Source organism: Perca fluviatilis, unplaced genomic scaffold, assembly GCF_010015445.1.
Source record: "Perca fluviatilis unplaced genomic scaffold, GENO_Pfluv_1.0 PFLUV_unplaced_scaf_1, whole genome shotgun sequence".
Taxonomy (NCBI): Eukaryota; Metazoa; Chordata; class Actinopteri; order Perciformes; family Percidae; genus Perca; species Perca fluviatilis.
The window spans coordinates 120001-142500 of record NW_024375502.1 but is presented as its reverse complement, the minus strand read 5'-3'; the positions used below and the strand labels follow the sequence as shown (position 1 = coordinate 142500).

The 22500-nt window shown below is 39.6% G+C and overlaps 1 protein-coding gene, 2 long non-coding RNA genes and 1 pseudogene across 6 annotated transcripts in view; 2 read left to right on the top strand and 2 right to left on the bottom strand.

Annotated features, from left to right (window-relative positions):
* Window positions 1-4404, top strand: part of LOC120555001 — a 4519-nt gene extending 115 nt beyond the window's left edge. Inside the window, exons 1-3 of one of the 2 annotated variants that reach the window (XR_005638602.1) lie at window positions 1-69; window positions 3634-3874; window positions 4282-4404. The exon at window positions 1-69 is cut by the window's left edge and continues 115 nt beyond it. This is a non-coding gene — a long non-coding RNA (uncharacterized LOC120555001). Of the gene's footprint in view, window positions 70-3623; window positions 3875-4281 lie in introns of both variants that reach the window. The other variant, XR_005638601.1, reaches the window with a different exon arrangement.
* LOC120554976 (NLR family CARD domain-containing protein 3-like) overlaps window positions 1-19682 on the top strand; it is a 77872-nt gene extending 58190 nt beyond the window's left edge. The window contains exons 7-14 of one of the 3 annotated variants that reach the window (XM_039793823.1): window positions 5206-5322; window positions 6387-6465; window positions 6622-6829; window positions 6964-8761; window positions 8851-9024; window positions 9120-9293; window positions 16825-16871; window positions 19076-19682. In XM_039793823.1, coding sequence (XP_039649757.1) covers window positions 5206-5322; window positions 6387-6465; window positions 6622-6829; window positions 6964-8761; window positions 8851-9024; window positions 9120-9293; window positions 16825-16871; window positions 19076-19605 — 3127 coding nt within the window. In that variant the 3' untranslated portion in view covers window positions 19606-19682. Of the gene's footprint in view, window positions 1-5205; window positions 5323-6386; window positions 6466-6621; window positions 6830-6963; window positions 8762-8850; window positions 9025-9119; window positions 9294-9388; window positions 9538-16824; window positions 16872-19075 lie in introns of those variants that run through there. The other 2 variants (XR_005638584.1, XR_005638585.1) reach the window with 2 other exon arrangements.
* The window catches only part of LOC120554981, a 211745-nt pseudogene that overhangs the window by 69557 nt on the left and 119688 nt on the right, over window positions 1-22500 (bottom strand).
* Window positions 1-22500, bottom strand: part of LOC120555005 — a 33800-nt gene that overhangs the window by 10235 nt on the left and 1065 nt on the right. The window lies entirely within an intron of this gene.

Sequence of the window (22500 nt, the reverse complement as noted above, 5' to 3'; positions counted from 1 at the left end):
AAACGGTCGTCTCCATCAGAGTAAAGTGAGACACAACACAACTCTACTGTTTCTGAGAAAAGGTTCAAGGTTCGGCTTTATTGTCATTATACAACAGAATTGTCCAACGAAATGCAATCTTCATTTACAGCTGGCTCTGATGAATTCAAGTTACCAACCGGGCTGCCTCTGTGGACTTTGGGCTAAAATATCGGAAAGAAAGTCAAACATTATTCCAAAAAGGCGACAGAAACCTTAAAAAAGTAACAAATCTTGTAAAAAGCCCCCCTCCATAAGTCCTGCCTATGTGTACATAGTTTTCTCTCCACGTTAGTTATCTGGGCATTAGGGCTCAACCATGTGGGGGAAACAATCTAATTGTGATTTTTCTGCCAAGTTAGTCTTTGGTCTCTTCAGGGTTAGTTTCTGGCTCTGTAATGTTAAATATAATGTTTCTACTTCACTTCTTATTTGCTGAGAAAGTGTTAAGGACTCTTGTGTTGAAGATCAGAAATCTGTCTGCAGCAGTTAGTGTCGGTCGTTCTATTCACTGACAGGACTGATGTGGAGACAACATGACTCAGCTCTTTTATTCTCTAACTAAATCAACTAATATGGAACTGCATCACTATGAGCTGGCACTCCTCCAACAGGAACTAGTGGCACTTCTTTATGATGCAACTCTGTGTTCAAATTCAATGAGTGCTTAATATGTAAAGTGTAAGGTCTCGGATCGCAGTGGGGGGGTGGATCTAAAAAAGGGGGTTGGAGGTAACGGAACAAAAAAAATAATAATTACACTGCCTAGTAGCTTCTCTGACTAAAAAAACCTAAACAACGCTGTGTGTACATCAGGGCAATGTTTAATTTTATTTCAGAACATTGCACTGCATCGGTGTGAAATGTAAAAAAATAAATAAAACACAGCAACAATCGTTTTCACAAGCAGCAGTTATCCATCGTACTATTAAATTAATTTCATTTATTTGTATAGCACAAGTAAACACAACAGAAGTTGACCACTGTGCTTCACATAACAAGATTCAGAGAAGATAATAGAATAAACATCCTTAAGACAGCAAAAACATAATTAAAAATAAGAATTTAGAGAAATGCACGCTCCGAGAGATAGAACTTTAGTTTGAGTTTAAACTCATATAAAGAGGACAGCGATCTCAAGGAGACGGGGAGGCTATTCCAAGAATTAACCAAGAAACCCACCGTGGTCTCCACATTCTTGATCAGCAGAAATGTTTTTTGTTTGTTTGAGATCCGACTGGCCAGAGTATTTGAACAAGTTAAGCAAACTTTGTTGTCTTCTTGACATTTTCCCCTTGACTGAAATGAGGCTATAACAGCAACCTCAAGCAGCACAAGCGCTTGTGTCACTAGAAGTGCAGCGCTGCGCCGTTGAAGTGCCCCCCTCCTCCTCCCTCCCCCTCTTTTTCCCCTCCCCTCCTCTTTCTCCCCTCCCTCCCTCCTCTTTCTCCCCTCCCTCCCTCCCCCCCTCTTTCTCCCCTCCCTCCCTCTCCCCCCTCCGTCTTACCCTAAAAATTCACTTCAAACCACATTGAAAATGCAAACACAACATTTTTGTGGAACTTCAATGGGGAATAAAGACCAACAAGACAGATAACACATTGAACACTACACAAACAGTAGTTTATTTTTTTCATTTAGGTGATTCAGTTTTCCTGGTGCTGGATCCACAAAAAATCCTCAGGACCACACAGTAAAAGTTTAGTTATTTACGTTTACACAAGGAAAACATAGAACAGTGCAAAATCACCTTCCAAAAAATTATGCAGAGAGCCAGAGAGAGAAGGTGAGAATGGTAAAGGAAATTGTTGTATTCCAATTATCAAAACATAAATGACTGCATTTAGGCTCTTACAAACTTCTTTATTTATTTGAAGGAGAACACAAAACTCAGGAGGCAGGTAACACTTAAACATGTAAAGATATAGAATATAATGCAGTAAGAAGGCTTTTACATCAGGGACCTGAGCCCAGATCTGCTCTCTTTTAATTAAAGACATTCTCAGTCCACTAACACTCAAAGGATTTGATGGACTAATGGATCAACCCGGTCTCACGGCAGTTTGTGTAAATGTACACGTTATTCTTAATCTATTGATACGTGTTCACGGAGACGTTTTTCTCGTTTTTTACGTGTAACTGTTTTTTTTCTCGGTGAAAGGACGCCGGGAGGTGGCCGAAAAGGTCGCTCCGTAAGCCGGGAGGCGCCCGGGGAAAGGACGCCGGGAGGCGCCCGGGGAAAGGACGCCGGGAGGGGCCCGGAGGCGGCCGAAAAAAACAACGGCACGGGCCGCCACTCGCGATCGGGGAAATGAGGCGCCACACGCCGGCAAACAACGGCACTCGCGGGCCGCCACTCGCAGGACACGGGAAATGAAACGCCACAATAACGAGACGGTTGGGGTTAGGAAAAAAAAGAACTGGGTAAGGAACCGTCACACGCGGGACACGCCGACAAAGGAACTGCCACACGCCCGGTCTCCGGTGTGAAAGCCCTGTGTTGTTTGTCCCATCCACCACCCCGAACAACCTCCCTACGCGGATTTTCGGCTTTTTATATTACTCCCTACAATTTCGTTCTGTGGCCACGTAATATGCTGCACATTGAAATACATTGGTTCACATTTTCGTGTTGTCCACGACGTAAAAAACAACAAAAACCGGTGAGACCGGGCTGAATGGATAGTTGATTTAATGGACAGGTCTGTAAAACAGAGTTTCTCCTTAAAGACTCATGCAACAGCTCCACTTTAAATCCTGTTTTTACATTCAATACACAGGACAGAAAGGTGAGACTGATTGTCATAATGGAGTCTTGTCTCCATTAGAGGACAGAAAGATGACATTAGTCCTGGAGTCTTGTCTCCATTAGAGGACAGAAAGATGACATTAGTCCTGGAGTCTTGTCTCCATTAGAGGACAGAAAGATGACATTAGTCCTGGAGTCTTGTCTCCATTAGAGGACAGAAAGATGACATTAGTCCTGAAGTCTTGTCTCCATTAGAGGACAGAAAGATGACATTAGTCCTGGAGTCTTGTCTCCATTAGAGGACAGAAAGATGACATTAGTCCTGGAGTCTTGTCTCCATTAGAGGACAGAAAGATGACATTAGTCCTGGAGTCTTGTCTCCATTAGAGGACAGAAAGATGACATTAGTCCTGGAGTCTTGTCTCCATTAGAGGACAGAAAGATGACATTAGTCCTGGAGTCTTGTCTCCATTAGAGGACAGAAAGATGACATTAGTCCTGGAGTCTTGTCTCCATTAGAGGACAGAAAGATGACATTAGTCCTGGAGTCTTGTCTCCATTAGAGGACAGAAAGATGACATTAGTCCTGGAGTCTTGTCTCCATTAGAGGACAGAAAGATGACATTAGTCCTGGAGTCTTGTCTCCATTAGAGGACAGAAAGATGACATTAGTCCTGGAGTCTTTCCAATGTTCCTGTTCTCCCAGAAAGAGAATGAATGACAGAGCAGGATGAGCAGAGAGCAGAAATCATTCAGTGAAGAGATTCAGACTTTATTTTCTGCTTGATAGCTTCTAGTTCGTCCAGCAGCGTCTGTTCCTGGAGATTAAAAAGTGGTCTTCCTCTCTTTCTAATAGGACCCATCAGAGACCAGACCCTGCTGAACCTGAACCTGAACCTGGACCTGGACCTGGACCTGAATGCAGCTGTGTCCATGAAGAGACACCGTTCCATGGAGATACCAATACTTTCATAAAAAGACCTTTAAGGGAGAGGCGAATAGAAATGGAGGAGAGAGAAATGGAGGAGAGAGGATTGATGGAGAGACTTGAATTGCAGAAAGAGCAAATTGAAGGGGAAATTGAAACGTTAAAAAAAGAAGATTGAGGTGAGTTGTGAACATCCAGCAAACTGGAACGAGTCTCATTGGATGTAACTACGTCCCATCTGGGTTGTTTTGGGTCATGTCAGTCTCATGCACACTCCTTCAAATAAAGTGTTTTTTTTGTGGAAAGGAATTATTGTAGCTGATGACTGAAATGAGAATATTTTTGCTAAACAATTTCCTGTCTCACTCAAAATATCTTTCTGTTCAGACCAAATTGTTTTATTTTTTAAAATATTTTCATTCTGGTTTCAAAAGATATATTTTTTTGAGTTTTGGACAGAATTTAAAGCATTATTGGCATGATATTGTTAATAATTAGGCCTATATACATATTCATATTAATATTATATTTTTTTCAGGAAGACTTTACCTGAACATGTGACCCTCAATAAATGTTTTTCTATCAGGACGCAGCAGAAACCAGAGTCTCCTGAACCTGATCCTGAACCTGATCCTGAACCTGATCCTGAACCTGATCCTGAACCTGAACCCAGCTGTGTGTCCTTCAAGAGTAACAAGTCAAATGAATTCTATATTAACTTTAAAGGTCAACAATCCTCTGCTGAAAAGAGGTAAGCTGTTAATAATATTATACTATTGCTGATTCATGTTTTAACTTTTATGTATCCAGAGAAATTTTTGAATTTATTTTCAGCATCTTTCTTCTTCACATACATTTATATTGTCATATCTGAAAGCTGTCCAGTAAGACCAGTCTTCAACTGTAGATCTCATTTAATATTGGACCTGGTTTGAAGATTTACCATTCTTCTACCAACCCAAAGACATTATGTCATACCCTTAAGGTCATCACTGGTGAAACTGAGAAAGAAAAGAATGTCAATATTTCCCTACAGGGTACTCTTATTTCAGTGTATCTTTGTGGAAAGGAATTATTGTAGTTGATGACTGAAATGAGAATGATTTTGCAAAATAATTTCCTGTCTCACTCAAAATATCTTTCTGTTTAGACAAAAACATTTTCTTTTTTAAATATTTTAATTCTGATTTCAAAATATATTTTTATTGAGTTTTGGACAGAAAGTAAAGCATTATTGGCATTTAATTGTTAATAATTAGGCCTACAGACATTAATATTAATATTATATTTTATGCAGAAAGACTTTAACTGAACATGTGACCCTCAATAAATGTGTTTTTCTATCAGGACCAGATTTTTCTCTGGTATTTTAGCTTTTTTAACACAGTTTTTGTATAGTTTATTGAACTTCTTTGTATTAATCTTGTTTTAGTTGCATCTCCAGCTGTTTTTGTGTCTGAACACTAAAAAGTGAATTTCCATCCCTGTTGTCTTACTCTCTGTCTAACAGGATCCATCAAAGACCAGACTCTGCTGAACCTGAACCCAGCTGTGTGTCCTTCAAGAGTGACCAGTCATATGATTACTATATTGACTTTAAAGGTCAACATTCCTCTGTTGGAAAGAGGTAAGCTGTTAATATTATAATATTGCTGATTCATGTTTTAACTTTTATGTATCCGGAGAAGTTTTTGAATTTATTTTCAGCATCTTTCTTCTTCACATATATTTATATTCTCACATCTGAAAGCTGTCCAGTGACCTTGTTTGGTCCAGTATTATCTGGTGTTTTATCCCCATTAAAAAGCATTTTAAATCTCCCATAGCCATAGCGTAGGCTAAAAATCATGAATGGCAAAATTCTTCCCAAATGTTCTTCTCCAACTGGGAATACCAAGGGGACTATTTTTTGAAGAAGTCCCTAACACTGTCCATTACACATGCAAATACTGGGACTTCTTCAACAAGTATTGCTGGTAACATTTGCCTTTTCCGACGCACCTTCCCCAGAAAAGATGTGTGCAAAAGCGCTTTTGATCAGGACACTATATGCCATGAGAAGACCATTTGAATCTGGAAGTTAAAGCCAAGTTTCAGTGAGTGGCTTCATGACCAGATTTCCCCCCCAAGTCTCCTGACCCAAATTGGTCAAAATGCTAAATTCTCCCCAAATGTTGCATGTGGGTTTGCTAGTTGGATGTCAGATCAGAAGTCAAAAAGGGGAAACAAAAAAAGGGAACCACCATCCAACAGTATCCTCAGTCCAGGTCAGCAGTTCTCCCCGACTACAAACAGGCCATCTAAGCTCTGCTTCCCCCTCCTGAGTCGGCTGATGGTTTGCCAAAATCGTTTTCAGGCCAACTGAAGGTTTTTCACCGTTGACGCTCCAAACTTCTTTTACCTACAAATATTAGGCTCCATGACCACAGAAGATGCAGACCTCCTGGCCTCATGATACCAGTCTGCTGCTGTAGGAGTTCTTTAGGCCAACCATGTTGTAGACCTTGTTTACTTCTTAGTTCTTTATCTTGATTCACAATGGGGTCAGCACTAGCACCAACACTTTAATGTCAGGGGAAACCATCTGATTCAATGTTGTTATCAACACTTTAAGTCACAGGACCTTTGCCTTGTGTTTGTCTCTGTGTGGACAGACATGATGTGAGCTAATTCTTCCTGATTCCTACACAGAGTGGACCAGGAGAGCTCAGAGGTTCCCATTGGTCAGTCTGCCCAGCAGCATCAAACACACCTGGACTCCATTTATATGGTCTGTACATTTACAGAAACTACTTTTACATCTATTCTGTTCACAATCATCTCCATGCTGCACGTTTTAGACCAGAGTATTGTCAGTCTGTCCAAAATGGATCTGATGTTTCCTTCCATTTCAGATTGATTTGATTCATATAATCTTCTGTTCCAGCTGCTGGAGGACAACATCTTCACTTTTGTGAAGAACGAGCTGAAGAAGATCCAGAAGATTCTGAGTCAGGATTACCCAGAATGCTCAGAGAGTCAGTGGGAGGATGAGGATGAAGAGCATAGGAGCAGCAGAGAGGCATTTCTGAAGATCACACTGCACTTCCTGAGGAGAATGAAGCAGGATGAGCTGGCTGACTGTCTGCAGAGCAGTAAGAGGATTTCTCTAAAGATTGAACATGCTGGACTAATGAGACGTTTACTACTATCTCCAGAAATGGGTCAAAGTATATTCATGTTTCTTTATAAATCACTTACTGATCTTCATTGTTCTGTATTCATTCAGGAAGTTCAGCTGGAGTTTGTAAGCGTAAACTCAAATCTAAACTAAACAAGAAGTTCCAGTGTGTGTTTGAGGGGATTGCTAAAGAAGGAAACCCAACCCTTCTGAATCAGATGTTCACAGAGATCTACATCACAAAGGGAGGGACTGCAGAGGTCAATGCTGAACATGAGGTCAGACAGATTGAAACAGCATCCAGGAAACCAGACAGACCAGAAACAACAATCATATGTAAAGACATCTTTAAAACCCCACCTGGAAGAGATGAACCAATCAGAACAGTGCTGACAAAGGGAGTGGCTGGCATCGGGAAAACAGTCTTAACACAGAAGTTCACTCTGGACTGGGCTGAAGACAAAGTTAACCAGGACATCCAGTTCACATTTCCATTCACCTTCAGAGAGCTGAATGTGCTGAAAAAGAAAAAGTACAGCTTGGTGGAACTTGTTGATTACTTCTTTAGTGAAACCAAAGAAGCAGGAATCTGCAGGTTTGAAGAGTTACCGGTTGTGTTCATCTTTGACGGTCTGGATGAGTGTCGACTTCCTCTGGACTTCCTCAACACTGAGATCCTGACTGATGTAACAGAGTCCACCTCAGTGGGTGTGCTGCTGACAAACCTCATCAGGGGGAATCTGCTTCCCTCTGCTCGCCTCTGGATAACCACACGACCTGCAGCAGCCAATCAGATCCCTCCTGGGTGTGTTGACATGGTGACAGAGGTCAGAGGGTTCACTGACCCTCAGAAGGAGGAGTACTTCAGGAAGAGATTCAGAGATGAGGAGCAGGCCAGCAGAATCATCTCCCACATCAAGAAATCACGAAGCCTCCACATCATGTGCCACATCCCAGTCTTCTGCTGGATCACTGCTACAGTTCTGGAGGACGTGTTGAAGACCAGAGAGGGAGGAGAGCTGCCCAAGACCCTGACTGAGATGTACATCCACTTCCTGGTGGTTCAGTCCAAAGTGAAGAACATCAAGTATGATGGAGGAGCTGAGACAGATCCACACTGGAGTCCAGAGAGCAGGAAGATGATCAAGTCTCTGGGGAAACTGGCTTTTGAGCAGCTGCAGAAAGGCAACCTGATCTTCTATGAATCAGACCTGACAGAGTGTGGCATCGATATCACAGCAGCCTCAGTGTACTCAGGAGTGTTCACACAGATCTTTAAAGAGGAGAGAGGACTGTACCAGGACAAGGTGTTCTGCTTCGTCCATCTGAGTGTTCAGGAGTTTCTGGCTGCTCTTCATGTCCATCTGACATTCACCAACTCTGGAGTCAACCTGCTGTCAGAAGAACAAACAACATCATGGCTGCCTAAAGTCTTCAAAGAAAAACTAAAACATCTCCACCAGAGTGCTGTGGACAAGGCCTTACAAAGTCCAAATGGACACCTGGACTTGTTCCTCCGCTTCCTCCTGGGTCTTTCACTGCAGACCAATCAGAGTCTCCTACGAGGTCTGCTGACACAGACAGGAAGTAGCTCAGAGACGAATCAGGAAACAGTCAAGTACATCAAGAAGAAGATCAGTGAGAATCTGTCTGCAGAGAGAAGCATCAATCTGTTCCACTGTCTGAATGAACTGAATGATCGTTCTCTAGTGGAGCAGATCCAACAGTCCCTGAGTTCAGGACGTCTCTCCACAGATAAACTGTCTCCTGCTCAGTGGTCAGCTCTGGTCTTCATCTTACTGTCATCAGAAGAAGATCTGGATGTGTTTGACCTGAAGAAATACTCTGCTTCAGAGGAGGCTCTTCTGAGGCTGCTGCCAGTGGTCAAAGCCTCCAACAAAGCTCTGTAAGTGGGATTTATTCATCAATAAATACTCTGATATCTTTCAACAGGAGATAAATATAATAACTTTTTACTTCCTGTTTTCTCTCCAGACTGAGTGGCTGTAATCTGTCAGAGAGAAGTTGTGAAGCTCTGTCCTCACTTCTCAGCTCCCAGTCCTCTAGTCTGAGAGAGCTGGACCTGAGTAACAACAAGCTGCAGGATTCAGGGGTGAAGCTGATCTCTGATGGACTGAAGAGTCTACACTTCACACTGGAAACTCTCAGGTTATTCAACCTTTAATTAAAAAAGAATGCTACCTAAGCTCTTTTTTTTCTTAATTTATCAATTATTAAATGGACTGTCTGAATATCCTTTTTAGGTTGAGTGGCTGTAATCTGTCAGAGAGAAGCTGTGATGCTCTGTCCTCAGTTCTCAGCTCCCAGTCCTCTAGTCTGAGAGAGCTGGACCTGAGTAACAACGAGCTGCAGGATTCAGGAGTGAAGCTGATCTCTGATGGACTGAAGAGTCCACATTGCACACTGGAAACTCTCAGGTTATTCAACCTTTTATTAAAAAAGATTGCTACCTAAGCTCTTTTGTTTCTTAATGTATCAATTATTAAATGGACTGTCTGAATATCCTTTTTAGTTTGAGTGGCTGTAATCTGTCAGGAGAAGCTGTGAAGCTCTGTCCTCAGTTCTCAGCTCCCAGTCCTCTAGTCTGAGAGAGCTGGACCTGAGTAACAACAACCTGCAGGATTCAGGAGGGAAGCTGATCTGTGTTGGACTGAGGAGTCCACACTGCACACTGGTGACTCTCAGGTCAGGATTCATTAACCCATTCAACTGATGACCATTTAAACTCTGATTAACTTTAGTTGACAAAACAGCTAACATGTAGCTTTGTGTCTGTTGATATGATAAACTTCCGCAGTATTTATTAATTACATAATCATTCATTTTTAGACTCAGAGTTCGTTTCCCTGAGGATTTTTCATTTACTTTTGTTGTTGAATAATTAAAAAACAGATTATTTTAAATATTTATTCTTAATGTGGACCAAAATGTACCTGGACAGCAAGCTCCCCGTGTTGAGAGAGGGTTTCACTGTGTTGTTCTGTGTGTTTGCAGTCTGTCAGGCTGTTTGATCACAGAGGAAGGCTGTACTTCACTGGTCTCAGCTCTGAACTCCAATCCCTCCCATCTGAGAGAGCTGGACCTCAGCTACAATCATCCAGGAGACTCAGGAGTGAAGCTACTTTCAGAGGGACTGAAGGATCCTCTCTGGAGACTGGACACTCTCAGGTACAAACACTGATGAACAAAAATGAGATATTTGTGTAGGAAGTATTAAAGGAGAACATCTCTAAAAGATCTAAAATGATAACTCCCTTTTGTTAATAATTGATGTTTTTCCCTCATTCCCGGGATCAAGTCAGTTTCAACTCGACAGAAGTCCAGGATAGGTTTAGCCTAGCTTAGCACAAAGCAATGTGCTTTCTACGCTGTGAGAAGAGTGTGTGGATGAAGCATTAATCTACTCTTTCAGCAGACTAGTTAGCTGGAGTTTACAATGTCAGCTGCCGGTGCTGCATGGCTCATGTGATCGATCAGAGACGTACACTGACGTCTGGTCCAATTATTGTACAAAGTTCCTCTTGTGCTGGGAGAGTACCGACTTTAAGTTAAAAAAAGTCCCTCAAAATGCTCTTTTCCTAGTTCCTGCAGTGCAATCACAATATATGTGCGTGTGAGAGTAGTGTTGATGTTTCTCTACAGAGAAAGTTTCACTGTTGCACCAAATGCTTGCTCTTGCGGGAATTGTTGGGTCTCTGTAAATGATAGTGTGGCAGTGGTGCTAGCAGCAGCCGTAATCCTGTTAGAACTGTGCGTAATTTTTATTCTATGAGACACTCATCTAATGATAACAATGTGTAAATGCACATAGTCTGTTCTGCTCTCTGCTATGTTCAGTTATATTTTCCTCATTATTTCACCCACACGCCATCCACTATTAATCAGAATATTCATAATTATGACTCGATCTGTATGGTCAGAGGTTGGCTGTCAGGCCCAGCAAGGCCTTCTCTGCTGGCAATGAGATTTCAGAGTCAGAAAATTATATTTTTTATAATTAAAGGCCTATATATTAATTTCTAAAATAAATTTACTTTTTCTTCACATGATAAGCAGCTTTTGGTTAGCCTAGAAATCTAGACGGCAGCAAATTTATTTTGCAGCCAGGGGGGTCTAGGCACTCTCCGTTGAATTGCGAGCTGGAAAAACCAAATTTTGGTCAGGCCAATCACATTGAGTCAGTGGGTGGGGCTTACGGAAGACTTGGAGTTAAGCTTTTCTTTGAGAAAAGAACAAAGAACGGCACAGAAATCATTCTTAAAAAAGGAAGATGTGTTTGGAGTTTTGCCGACCGGATACAGCAAAAGTTTAATCTATCAACTAGCTCCGCTACCTTCTTCGTTGCTCTGGTTGGTTGGAGCGCTATCCTATTCATATATATATATATATATATATATATATATATATATATAACCGTTTATCCGGCCCCTCGGACTGAGCTCCGTCAATGGTGAGTTCCCAGACCCAACATCTTGATTTGGGTCCGGCTTGTCAGGCTAGAAAAATCCATTAAAAACTTACCAAAAGCTAGCCTGACAAGCCAGACCCACATCAAGTTTAATGGATTTTTCTAGCCTGACAAGCCAGACCCATATCAACTTGTTATGTCTGGGAACTCCCCATTGACAGGGCTCAATCCGAAGGGCGGGATAAACGGTTGTCTTTCATATTCCCTCTGCACGTAATAGGATAGCGGTCCAACCAACCAGACCAACGAGGAAGGTATCGAAGCTAGATGATAGATTAAACTTTAAACTTTTGCCGTATCCAGTCGGCAAAACTCCAAACACATCTTCCTTTTTTAAGAATGACTTCAGTGCCGTTCTTTGTTCTTTTCTCAAAGAAAAGCTGAACTCCAAGTCTTCCAGACGACCGCAGTTCTCCAGCAGCAGCAGCAATAAGCCCCGCCCACCAACTCTATACACAATGTGATTGGCCTGACCAGAGTTTGGTTTTTCCAGCTCGCAAGCCAACGGAGAGTGCCTAGACCCCCTCGCTGCAAAATAAAATTGCTGACACTAGGGTGCGTCTAGATATCTAGCTAGGATTTGTCTGCATTTTAGTGAAATGATTTTATAGCTATTACTGCTTGCTTTAGGCGTTAAAGATTTGAGCAGTGTCAGTGGCTGCTGTGTCTTTGTGCGTGTTAAGCCCCCGCTGCTTGGCTGGAATTTGTAGGGAGGCCTGTTGATCACGGAGTGTGTAATTTGTGTTGTTGATTGCTTTGTGGTCACCGTATGAGGAAATATGACCGGTTGTTGTGGGTTTGTTTTGGTTTATTTGGTAATTCCATTTATTTTGACTATATGTGATGCAGCAGACAGTGTCGAGCCTTGTGTTAAATCACGTTATTCCACACGGTAATGTCCTAGTGTCATGGTGAGGTTATTCAAAGGTGATTTAATTGCTGTAGGATAGTACTTGTCAAGTTATGTATGATTCACACTTCAGCTCTTTGCCCAAACTTGACAAAGGCCTCTTCAAGAACGCAAGGGAAAACTAAGATTTCTTCTGACTTCTTTCGTTTAATTCCAGTTTAGTTTGTTTTATATGGATTTTAGTTTGTAGGTACAAGCAGCAGAGGAGTTATTAATAGCAGTAGAAGATTGTAGTAGCAGTAGTAGTAAGTTAGGTTGATAACCTTTTAAAAGGCAAAAACAAAACATTCATTACTTTAAGGACATTTTCAAGATTAAATATATCATTTCATTGTAGTCATTGTAACCACATCATAAATAGCAATTAGATTTAACTAAGTCTAAGGATAAACTTCTCCCAGCAAAATCAAACAAACACAGATAGACTCAAGTTTCACCGACAATATGGTATTAATATATTAACTGAAAACTATACATTTCAAATACAATATGAAAATAAAGAATTGTCAACTAGCTTGCCATCAATCATTGTTTCCCAAATATAATTATCAAATTAGACAATTGGTCTCAATTCTCAACACAAATAAACTTAACTGGCAACAATTTTACACAATGTCCATTTTCCAACCGGTTGTGTCTCCAGTTTTCAGAGTTCCCTCTTTCATGAAGGGATTTCGGTGAAATACTAGGCTCGTTCAAGATGAAGTGCGCCTCGCTTGTAAAGTAGACGAGAGCAGGCGGCAGCAGCAGGGGGCGGTGACAAAAGTCCGCTCTCAAATCGGACAGTTTTCCAGCTGACTCCAGCAGCCTTCAGGCTCAACAGGAAGTGACACAAACACTGTGGTCCGAATTCCGATTTAATAAAATGTTATCAGACCCATATATCAGCTCCTACACAGTCTCCAGTTGATTTTATTATGACAGAGTAGCTGTCAGAATGCTCTACATGCGATCTGTTGCTGATTTTAATTAACAACAGACTGTAGATGATCCGTAATCTGAACAGATTTAGTCTCTCTGACTTCTAAACGTAACTATCAGCCACACAACAGGTGTTCTGTACAGAATAAGCCTTTAAATCAGACAAATAGCAGTTAAAATCCCTCCGATTCAAAATCAATGAAAAGTTTATATAAAACGTCATCATGTTGAGTCGATTCTGAACCAATCAGCTGTTTGATCAGCTGAGAGGCCGGCGTTTCCCAGCATGCCCTGGGTCCGCCTGCGTCCGCCTGGCTCTTGCAGTCGGTGAAAAGCAACTGCGCTTACCCGCGTCTTCAGAACCGCGCCCCCTTGGTCTCGTGAGATTATCGTTGCCCACGTGTGCATGACGTCAGAGCAAGTCGGGATCAAGTCGGACACAAATCTAACCGGCATGCATTGGGCGCCGATCGCCGGTGATCGATTCTGCGCAGATCTGCGCAGATCTGGCTCATCTTGAACGAGCCTACTTTTTCACCAAACATTTCACATTAAGGTGCACCAGTTTAAATGTTCCCCAGGGAAACACAAGCCAATGATGGGTTCCACAATGCTCGCCCCCTGCTGGAGTTTTATCTTGAAAGAAGTAGAAAGGGTGAATGCTTATGTTGTTTACTGTCTTTTGATGCAACAGTACTGAAGGCCCAGGTGTAAAATACACAGCCCTCCACTGCTGTAGATAAACTGCTGGTTGCTATGGACGCTGCTATCTCTGAACCCACGGATCTAGCATGTTGTTGGTATCATATGTGTTTACATGGACATGAATATTCCAGTCATGAGGATTATCCTGTTTTTGATCATATTCAGGATATGATGTTTAGGCTACATGGCACACAGAGAAATCAGGTTATTCACATCAGTCAGTCAGGCAGTAGGGCATAGTGAACCCAGTGGTGCTGACTGTGTGTGTGTGTGTGTCTGTGTGTGTGTGTGTGTGTGTGTGTGTGTGTGTGTGTGTGTGTGTGTCTGTCTGTGTGTGTGTGTGTGTGTGTGTGTCTGTGTGTCTGTCTGTGTGTGTGTGTGTGTGTGTGTGTGTGTGTGTGTGTGTGTGTCTGTGTCTGTCTGTCTGTGTGTGTGTGTCTGTCTGTCTGTGTGTGTGTGTCTGTCTGTCTGTCTGTGTGTGTCTGTGTGTGTCTGTCTGTCTGTCTGTCTGTCTGTCTGTGTGTGTGTGTGTGTGTGCGCGCGCACACTCACACACTCACACAAAAGGAAAGAAAAGAGAAGAAGAGAATAAGCTAGCAGGTAGCTCTAATGCTAACGTCCATTAGCTCGTATAAAGGCTGACACAACACGTTCTCTCTGACAGAAACAGGTGAGTTTGGTAGAGAGAGAGGAGAGGAGGAGAGGAGAGGAGAGGAGAGGAGACAGAGAGGAGACAGAGAGGAGAGCACTACACATATTATATATATAGTAATATAACATGCATACACACATGCATAAGAACAATAAATATATAAAAATATAGTACATACATGCATACTACATAAAGAAGAAACATATTAATTATACATATATATTAATAATTATATGACATACATAAAATACATAACACTAATAAAATAAAACATAAATATATAATATACATTATATTATTATATACTATACACATAACCATATTAATATTTATTACTATCATATTTACATATAAAATATATACTTAAACACAATAAAACATATTAAACAATATTATTATTTACACATACACACTATATATATATACTCACATATATATAATACACATATACATAATAACATATACACACATAAATACACCATATATAAACACACAAATATATATTTATTATATTATTTATATACAATAACATAATACACCCAATACACATTACATATAATATATATTAATACACATAACATACATATTAATTATTTTATTATTATTATTATATTATTATTATATTATTTATATTTTACACCAAACATATATAAAATAAAATATATAAAAACATATATAAAATATTTATTAATAAAACAATATTTAAAAATAAACATAAAACATAAACATACAAACATAAAACATAACATAAACACATAAACATATTTACACTTATTATTTACATTTATTATTTTAAACATAAACATATTATTTATTATTAAAACATATTAACTACATCACATAAACATATTTACAATATTACATATTATTTATATAACATATATTATAAATAATAATATACATATTATAAAACATACAAACATTTATTACATCACATAAACATAATTTATTAATTACATATTACTTAAAACATAAACATTTATTATTATTTACATATTAAAACATTATTACTTAAAACATTATATTATTATTACAAACATAACATCATATTACTTATTATTATTTATTATTAAAACATTTATTATTTAAAACATTACATATATACAACATATTTATATATTTTATTACTTTACATAAACACTACAAATACAATTTAATATTTATATTATATTACACACATATACATATTTATTACATATTATTATAATATACATACAATAAATATTATTATTTATTATATTATATTATTATTATATTTATAAAAAACATAAAACATTAATAATATATTATTAATATTATTACATTAAAACATATTATATACAAACATTATTACTTATTATTAATCATATTAACACCAAACACTATTATTATTTATTACAACATTATTACTAACACCATTATTATTTTTACAATTATTAATATATTAATACATACACATTATTACATATTATTTAAAACATTATTACTTATTATTTATATTAAACATTATTATTTATACATTATTTAATATCACATACATATTTACATTATTATTATTAACAACACAAGTATTATCCATATTAATACTTATTAATACATATATGCATATTTATTTATATATACATAAATATATATATACATATATATTATTATATATATATATTTATTATTATATGATATATATAAAATATTTATTATATTATATATTAATATTATATTATTATATTATTATATTATTATATATATATATTATATGTTTTTATATATATATTAAAATATAAAATATATATATATATTTATATTTTATATATATATTATTTATTATATATATATATTTTATATTTAAATATATATATATATATATAAATATGTATATATATATATTACTATTATATTATATTTAATATATTTATATGGTATTATTATATATGATATGTATATTAAGATATATTAATCTTATATATTATATGACATGATATATTCTATATATTATATATATATATTTATAAATATATATATTATTATATTTATATGTATATATTATGTATATATATATATATATATATGTTTATATGACAAGAGGAGAGTAGTATAGATATATGAGATGCAGAGAAGTCTGTCTCTCTCTCTCTCTCTAGTAAGAACTTCTCTTATGATTGGACACTTTAAAGGAAATTAAACTGAATTTCATATAGTAATTGATTGACAGCCCAAATCTGAATATAAATGAGTAAATTCCAGCCCTACATTAGATCAGATGAAGCTGTGTGTGAGAGAGTGATGTAATGCCCCCCCCTCCCCTCCTCCTTTCAGGGTGGAGCCTGCTGGAGTCAGATGGTTGACACCAGGTCTGAGGAAGTGTAAGTCTGTTTTACATTTCATTCATGAACTGTGACATCACTCATTCAACCCTCCAGACCTGCCAACATGTACGCATTTTGACCCTAGGTACGCATTTAGTTGCATCTCTCATTTCTCCGGTTTCACTTTCTATGCAATCTACATCTATGACGTTGATTCTGCCGCTGAGGAGTGGAGTGAAAAGCTTTCGGCCAATCAGAGCGCTGCATTTTAACCCTCCGCCCACCTGCCCCTCCCTTCTTATATACCTCTTCTATAGCCCCTCCTAGCCAAATGCTTCGCGCCTTTAATTCAATTCAGTGCTTCAGCAAGCAAGCCAGGCTGTCCAGATAACTGTAGGCTTGCATGTCATGGCTGAACCTCCTCAAAAAAAGGTTCAGAACATAGACAGTATATATCGGAACGATTTCTTAACGGGAGAGATGGCCTTTCCTCCTCATGTCCAGACTACCTCACATAGACAGTATATAGAACCTCATCACACCTCCTCATGTCCAGACTACCTCACATAGACAGTATATAGAACCTCATCACACCTCCTCATGTCCAGACTACCTCACATAGACAGTATATAGAACCTCATCACACCTCCTCATGTCCAGACTACCTCACATAGACAGTATATAGAACCTCATCACACCTCCTCATGTCCAGACTACCTCACATAGACAGTATATAGAACCTCATCACACCTCCTCATGTCCAGACTACCTCACATAGACAGTATATAGAACCTCATCACACCTCCTCATGTCCAGACTACCTCACATAGACAGTATATAGAACCTCATCACACCTCCTCATGTCCAGACTACCTCATATAGACAGTATATAGAACCTCATCACACCTCCTCATGTCCAGACTACCTCACATAGACAGTATATAGAACCTCATCACACCTCCTCATGTCCAGACTACCTCACATAGACAGTATATAGAACCTCATCACACCTCCTCATGTCCAGACTACCTCACATAGACAGTATATAGAACCTCATCACACCTCCTCATGTCCAGACTACCTCACATAGACAGTATATAGAACCTCATCACACCTCCTCATGTCCAGACTACCTCACATAGACAGTATATAGAACCTCATCACACCTCCTCATGTCCAGACTACCTCACATAGACAGTATATAGAACCTCATCACACCTCCCCATGTCCAGACTACCTCACATAGACAGTATATAGAACCTCATCACACCTCCTCATGTCCAGACTACCTCACATAGACAGTAACTTGTCCAACACTGGTGTCAATAGACTAGCCTATCACACCGTCCATCCTTCCCATTAGTTGGGGGCAGTTAGAAAAGTGGTGGAATGGCTAGAAAACTAAAAGGTTTTAGAAAGGCCAGGTGCTGATTAACGTCAGATAAAGGTAACAGTTAGGCTATTTATGTGATGTGATGGCAACTGACATAATGCAATGTCACCCATGTCAAATTTTTAAAAGCATATCTGACCCATGTTATTTATTAGCCTATAATTGTGTCTCTGTCAGGCTTCCATCTGTGCTTTTTTAGTAGTTGCTTTAGGCCTATTTAGAGTTGATTTATGAGTAAATCATTACTTAAACTACTTAATTTCCCTTCAGTAATCAGAAGAAGGCTATATGTTAACCTGGTCTGACTCTCATCTTTAACACAGAAGTACTTAGGCATATGTATTAGCTCTCTCTGCCTCCTGTTGGTTAGACTAACAAATATATGGGCACAAAATATTGGACAGGATATAAGAAAACATTTGTATAGTAGTTTCACTATGCGTACAGCCATTCATCCACTCTACACAGTAATAATAATTTATTGTAATCTAGAAGGTAGTGATGAGCCAAACAATGTATTTTCAGGTGGAAGAAGTTTCCATGGGCTATGTTTGTTTTCAATTCAATGTTCGGAGTGATATCAGTAATTGTATAACATTTATGATCTACTTGTATATGGTTATGGAGTAACTAAAAAATCTTGATTGGTGAAATTATATGATGTAGTATGGTGTTAGGTATCTCATAGGTTTCTCATTGGTGAGTGCAACGGTGGAGCGTATATTGGTGGTGGGCTGTCGGTGATTGGTGCGCGGGGGGGTACTCATAACATTTCTTCAAGGTTGGCAGGTCTGACCCTCTGATGTCATCATCAAAGTGCTGATTGGTTAATAACTGCAGCTGTGTTGTGTCTCCTTCTCTCCGTCAGATTCCTGTGAACTCACACTGGACACAAACACAGTGAACAGAAAACTCAAACTGTCTGACAACAACAGGAAGGTGACATTAGTGGAGGAGGATCAGCCATATCCTGATCATCCAGAGAGGTTTGACTACTGGTATCAGCTGCTGTGTAGGGATGGTCTGACTGGTCGCTGTTACTGGGAGGTCCAGAGGAGAGGAGGGGTTGATATATCAGTGAGTTACAGAGGAATCAGGAGGAGAGGAGACAGTGTTGACTGTGTGTTTGGATGTAATGATCAGTCCTGGAGTCTGATCTGCTCTGATGATGGTTACTCTGTCCTTCACAATAACAGAGGAACATCCATCTCCTCCTCCTCTGTCTCTGGTAGAGTAGCAGTGTATGTGGACTGTCCTGCTGGCTCTCTGTCCTTCTACACAGTCTCCTCTGACTCACTGATCCACCTCCACACCTTCAACACCACATTCACTCAGCCTCTCTATCCTGGGTTTGGGTTCTGGTCTTCTGGTTCCTCAGTGTCTCTGTGTCCTCTGTAGGACGGAGAGTCTCCTCCTGTTTCTCACTGCTGATCAGTTGAGTCTGTACAGGATCACACTTACAGAAATACTTCAGGTTATTGTTATGAACTAATGAATGAACTTTGTATAAAATAATTCAGAATGATTGAACAGATTCCTGGTGAACATTGTAAACTTCTTCCACTTCCTGTCCTTTAAAGATGGAAGCTGTGATCATGAAAGTGTAAAAATGTGTCATGTTTAGTTTTGATTTCTGTCTCTTTTCACAATAAAAGCATAAAGTTCCTGTGTGTTGTTTTACGTTTAATAACATCCAAACCATAGACTGTATGTATGAATATAATAGTAATATTTACAGTCTATGATCCAAACTATTTCTTAATGAGATTCTGCAGATGTTTAAAGGTTGATCAGCACACAACTACACAGACACACACACACACATATGTATAATGTTGTATGAATATACTCCTAAAGTGTGTGGTGTGTGTGTGTGAGTGAGAGATAGAGTGGAGACCTCCAGCTTAATTGGGTTCTCCGAGCGACGAGCTAGCAGCCCCTGGCAGACGCTAGCTGGCTGTCCCGTTACTATATGGAGCTCCTCAACTCCGAAAACTTTGAAGCAAATTGTCAATTCGCGCAACAATTTTGCAAGCACCGATATTCGAAATCTAAAAAGTTCATTTCTCGCTTAAAACGTTCTCAGAAGTGAATTTAGTGATGAATAAGATGGCGAAAATTGTTAAAATTGTCCTGTTGTTGGTCTGCCAAAGAAGTCCCATTCACCTTGTTCTGAATGTGAGAGATACCACGCCCCCTGATTTACATATAAGAACTGGAAATAAATAGAGAGTGAAATAATTAAATGTGGACTTATGAAATGAAAGTCCTTGAAATAATTAAATTTATTTATTTTTCATAATCATATTTATTTATTATTTATTTACATTTATTTAATTGTGAATAAAACGGCATTCCATATTTCGTATATATATTTCCATAATATATCTTAGCAGAAAGTTGAAAAATGTTGCGTTTACTTCACACAAAAGCAGCCATTTCCCCGGTTGCCATGGGAACGTTATAAAGTATATAATTCATCATCAAAAGCAGGCTGTTGGGGAGAATCACTTTTCTTCTTTTTCATCTCTTTTTGCAAGTTCCCGCAATTTCATCGCATAAAATTGCATAAATATCCCACATATTCCATCACATTTTTTAAGAAAACGTGCCACATAATCAAGGGATTTTTGCCTTCAACAATCACAAAAAACTTGTGTCTCATAAAGTCTTTTCACGTCCAGTTTGGTCCACATAAAGCCTGAAAAAGTCAGCAAAAAGTTCCAAAGCTGTCCTAGAATTTAGCAAATCAAGCAAAACTAATGATTACATTTTCTAAGTAGGCTACCACCCAGCTGACTCTAACGGAGCTCTTTCTCAGCCTGAATATGCCATCTCTCTGGGTTCTGGTTCCTGGTTCTGGTTCTGGTTCTGGGGATTTCTGAGCCTTAGTACCTTCTGCAGAGCATCTCGCGCATCAGCAGCCTCTTCTTCTGCTCTCTGTCTGTCCAACTGCTGCCTCTCCAGCGCCCCTACAGGAGGACAGGAGGACAGAGGGAAAGACATGCCGCGATTTCACAGGAAGAGCGTAGAAAAGGAGGTCAAGTCCAGTAGAACTCTGTCTGTCCCTATTTTAACCATCTGAGGTCCGGTGTGGGAGCCCGCGTGCAGGTGTGTTTAGGGCCGGGTCCAAATCCACTTTTACTAGTCTGACGACAGTAAAAAGGGTCTGTGTGCCGGGCGCCCGGTCCTAAAGGGTTGTCCTTAGTGTCTTCATTAATCAGAGGGGTGTTTTTGGGGCGTAACATGCAATCAACCAATCAGAGATCATCTCCCATTCATCAACCAATCAGAGATCATCTCCCATTCCCTTTAAAAGCCAGGCGCGTTTGGACCTTGGAGCATTGCTGTTATGATGGAGGATTTACACCCTAATATTATTATTAGTAATCTTCTGCATGTGTGTGTGTGTGTGTGTGTGTGTGTGTGTGTGTGTGTGTGTGTGTGCGTGTGTCGCTGTGCCGTGTGTGTGTGTGTGTGTGTGTGTGTGTGTGTGTGTGTGTGTGCCTGGTCCCTGTGTGTGTGTGTGTGTGCTGCTGTGTGTCCGTGTGTGTGTGTGTGTGTGTGTGTGTGCTGCTGTGTGTGTTGTGTGTGTGTGTGTGTGGGTGTGTGTCCTTGTGTGTGTGTGTGTGCTGTGTGTGTGTGTGTGTGTGTGTGTGTTGCTGTGTGTGTGTCGTTGTGTGGTGTTGTGTCCTGTGTGTGTGTGTGTGTGTGTGTGTGTGTGTGTGTGTGTGCTGTGTGTGTGTGTGTGTGTGTGTGTGTGTGCTGCTGTACGTCCGTGTGTGTGTGTGTGTGTGTGTGTGTGTGTGCTGGCTGTGCTATCCTGTGTGTGTGCGGCCCTGTGTGTGTGTGTGTGTGTGTGCTGGCTGCGCCCCGTTGTGTGTATGGGTGTGTGTGTGTTGTGTGTGTTGTGTGTGTGTTGCCCTGTGTGTGTGTGTGTGTGTGTGTGTGTGTGTGTCTGTGTGTGTGTGTGTGTGTGGCAGGTCTGTATATGTACTTCCCTATCCTTGTAAGGTAATGTAGGAAACACTTCACAGATAACGTTACAGTAATGAACCTCATGAACTCTACAGCTCGTGTGCTGTGTATGGCCACACATGTGCCTTCAAGACGCACACACACACAACACACACACACACACACACACACAACACACACACACACAACACACACAAACACACACACACAGCAGCTCCTGCCTGTGCTCCTCTTATCTGTCTAGGTGCTTTCCTTCACTCTTCACGGTTTCCTCAATGAGAGCTCTTTCTGTCATAAAATGCAAAAAGAGATCGG